At 48.4% G+C, this 3,036-nt stretch overlaps 1 protein-coding gene across 1 annotated transcript in view; it reads left to right on the forward strand.

The window, feature by feature from the left end:
* Positions 1-136: 136 nt before the first annotated feature.
* LOC104961985 (disks large-associated protein 5-like) overlaps positions 137-3,036 on the forward strand; it is a gene marked incomplete at its 5' end in the record, with an annotated part of 7,222 nt that continues 4,322 nt past the window's right edge. The window contains 5 exons of the mRNA XM_010790359.1: positions 137-164; positions 805-906; positions 1,010-1,253; positions 1,399-2,018; positions 2,449-2,614. Of these exons, the coding sequence (XP_010788661.1) occupies positions 137-164; positions 805-906; positions 1,010-1,253; positions 1,399-2,018; positions 2,449-2,614 (1,160 nt within the window). The remainder of the gene's footprint in view (positions 165-804; positions 907-1,009; positions 1,254-1,398; positions 2,019-2,448; positions 2,615-3,036) is intronic.

Raw genomic sequence — 3,036 nt, forward strand, 5'->3', positions numbered from 1 at the left:
TTTTAATCTCACACACACACACACACACACACACACACACACTTCTCCGCCTCATTCTGTTTTCATTTACTCGTTCGTTATCTGACCAGCTTCAATCTTGTAGGCTACTCACCTCGTTTCTTGTAGCCCTCGAAAGGGTTTTGGAGGTTGATGCCTCGGTGAACGTGAGTTGTTTGGCTTTCTTGTCCGCAGCAGCAGAAAGCATTTTCAAATGTTTGAATGAATCAAAGTGGGTCGTCACCGTCGATTTTCTCTTATGCTCCAACACACAGTTGCACGGGGTGCAGAATAGTTTCCCCCCACTTTTTGCCCGGTCTTTAGTAGAAATGTTCGTCGGTAAATGAGATGGATTAGATATTTTCATCTTGGTGTTTTCTCTATCGTGTGAGCTCCACACGTTCACTCTATACAGTGTTGTTTACATTCTGTGATGCGCGAGCTGATGACGTCACGTCAAGACGAGTCAACTTTTTTCCCTCAACTTTGTGTGGAAAAATGCGGGGATTATGCGGCCTTTTGGAAATCTGCGCCATTTTGCTGATTATGCGGTAAATTCTGCGATCGCAGAATCGCGTTTTTCTGGAGGGTCTAATTATATATGTTGAGGTCTTTCAATAATCTGTATTTTGTACCTTTATTCTACTTTAGCTTGTGTTAGTTTGTTCTCTTTGCGTTTACATGTTATAAAGTTATTCTGCTGCACTTTATCTGAACGCTCTTAATGTTTTTAATGTTTGTAAAGCGCTGTGTTGAAAGGCGCTGTATAAATAAACGTGCCGTGCCTTATTTGTGCCGTTTTTGTAGGTAGAGGATGTGCACAAGAAGTTTGAAGCTCTGAAAGTAGCTGAGAGCCAAAGCTGGGTGGAGGAGCACAAGCCAGCACCGCGCCAGAGGAAAGCAGTGAAGGTAAGGACTCTTTGCAGTGCATACTAAACGTGTTTGTTTAAAGAGGTACGGTGTGTCCTTGTTTCGATGTAAAGAGATTAAACCCTTTGTGTGTTTTTGACAGAAGCCATCAGCTGCACCTGCCAAACCCGCAGGAACGAAAGCAGCAGGAGCAAAGTCTCGCCTGGCTGCCGTGAAGGCGGCCATGAAAGCTAAACAGCAGGCAGACGAGGCGGAGAAAGCAGCAAAGGATTCTGGGAACTTAGACTCTCAGGAACCACAGCCTGAAGCAGAGCCGCAACCCGCTGCTCAGGTGGTGTTCGATGGAGGGTTCTTCCGGGTGGAGAGCCCAGCCAGACCGTCAGGAGGTGATTGTGATGTCATCTGTCAGCGTTTTATGTATTTTCAGAATTCCTGTATTAGTCCTACAGCGGGGAAATGTGCATTGTTACAGTACACGTTCCAGGTTCATTGCGCAATATTGGATGAATAACAATATCTTTTTGTGTCTAGGTTCAGTGAGGAGATCCAGCCGCCTGAGTGCCGCCCCTCAGGCCTCCCCCTCCTCCAACTACCTCACCCCCAGAAGATTCACCCGGCAGTCCCCCGCTCTCTCACAGACCCCCGTCTCCACCGCCGCCTCTCCCTCTCACACTCTCCAAACTCCCGCCCTCCTCCGTCTCACCCTCGGAGAAACTCAAACACCCAAGTCTCAGCGCGGCACTCCTCAGGCGTCGCGGAACAGAAACGAAAACGTCTCCCTCTGTTTCTCACCTGCCAAGGAAGTGTGTTCCGACGACACTCGGCCGGGAAAGAGCCCTGCGCACCCAGCAGTCTCCGTGCAGGAGAACACGGCTGCTGATCCTGAGCTGAACACTCCAACACCTGCACGCTCACTTCCGTCCATCTCTGTCGTCATGGAGCAGGAGGAACCCTCTGAGGCCGTCGATGTGGACCTCCCTCTCTCTTCAAGGCTCTCCCCCTCTCCTTGTAAAACTCCTCTTCCTGTCTCCCATGCCCCTGATTCCTCACCATCTCTCGGTTTCATGTTGTCACCCTGTGTGACTCCCACCTCCCCCCCTCCCGCTGTGGAGGCGTCAGAGTCTGTGTGCCAAACCCCTGACGTTGTTGAGGTAAACACATTTCCCTTCTTTTTGTATTAAAGGGGCCCCATTATGCTTTTGAGGGGTTTCCTTTCCTGTATTGTTACATATAGGTTTCTGTGCATGTAAATGGTCTGCAGAGGCTAAACCCCTCCAGGGGGAGTTTCTCTCCCACACTGCGCGAAACACCTACATTGGACTCCTTTTTGTTTACTATTGTGACATCCCTATGTAACACTTGGCATCTATTGGCTAAAAGCTCCAACACAGTTGACATGATAGGTTAAGGGGCGGGACATCTCTAAACGGCAGTATGAGAAAAATAAAGAGCTTTTTGAACATTAAAGCATGTTAACATGTCACAGTAGAGACACGACATACTGATAGACACCTGAACATGAGCAGAAAATATGTGATAGAAACGTTTTTCCCTTTTCTAGTTATCCTTTTTTAATTTCAGGAGATTCCCGGGTTGGACTTTGAGCGTTACCTCCAGCCTTCAATGAGATGCAGCCTGTCGCCGCAGGCTACAGTTGCCGTGGAGACACTGTCCCCCATGGCGGTGGATGTGGAGATGGAGAGTCCCGGAGGTCCATCAGAGGACCTGCCCTCTCAAAGGGAACCAGGTATGATTGATGCCCACAGGTGCTGTGCATGCACTCAAGCACCTGAGTTGTATTCCCTAACAACACCAACGGAAACTAAAGCTGCAGCAGGCGGGACTTCTATGTTGACATTTATTTAAAATGAGCAGAACTAGAGTTTATATTAAAGTCAATTGATTTAATGCACACCTTGTATCTCAACGTCCATTAGTTTATTGGTTCTCTTGTAAAGTAATTGCCGCTTTCACACCAAGTACTTAGTTCCCAGCATTTAGTTCCCCTATGGAACTAAAGAGCAGATCACGTTCACACCGGAATAAGTCCCTGGGGGAGGATTACACGAATGAAGCTGCTGACGTCACTTCTTCTGCTTTGGGTTTACTGGCAGGCCACAAACAACTTCACGGCGTATACTGCCACCCGAAGTCCCCTGAGTTGGGGAC

This window comes from Notothenia coriiceps, unplaced genomic scaffold (genome assembly GCF_000735185.1).
Source record: "Notothenia coriiceps isolate Sejong01 unplaced genomic scaffold, NC01 NC01_scaffold00034168, whole genome shotgun sequence".
Lineage (NCBI taxonomy): Eukaryota > Metazoa > Chordata > Actinopteri > Perciformes > Nototheniidae > Notothenia > Notothenia coriiceps.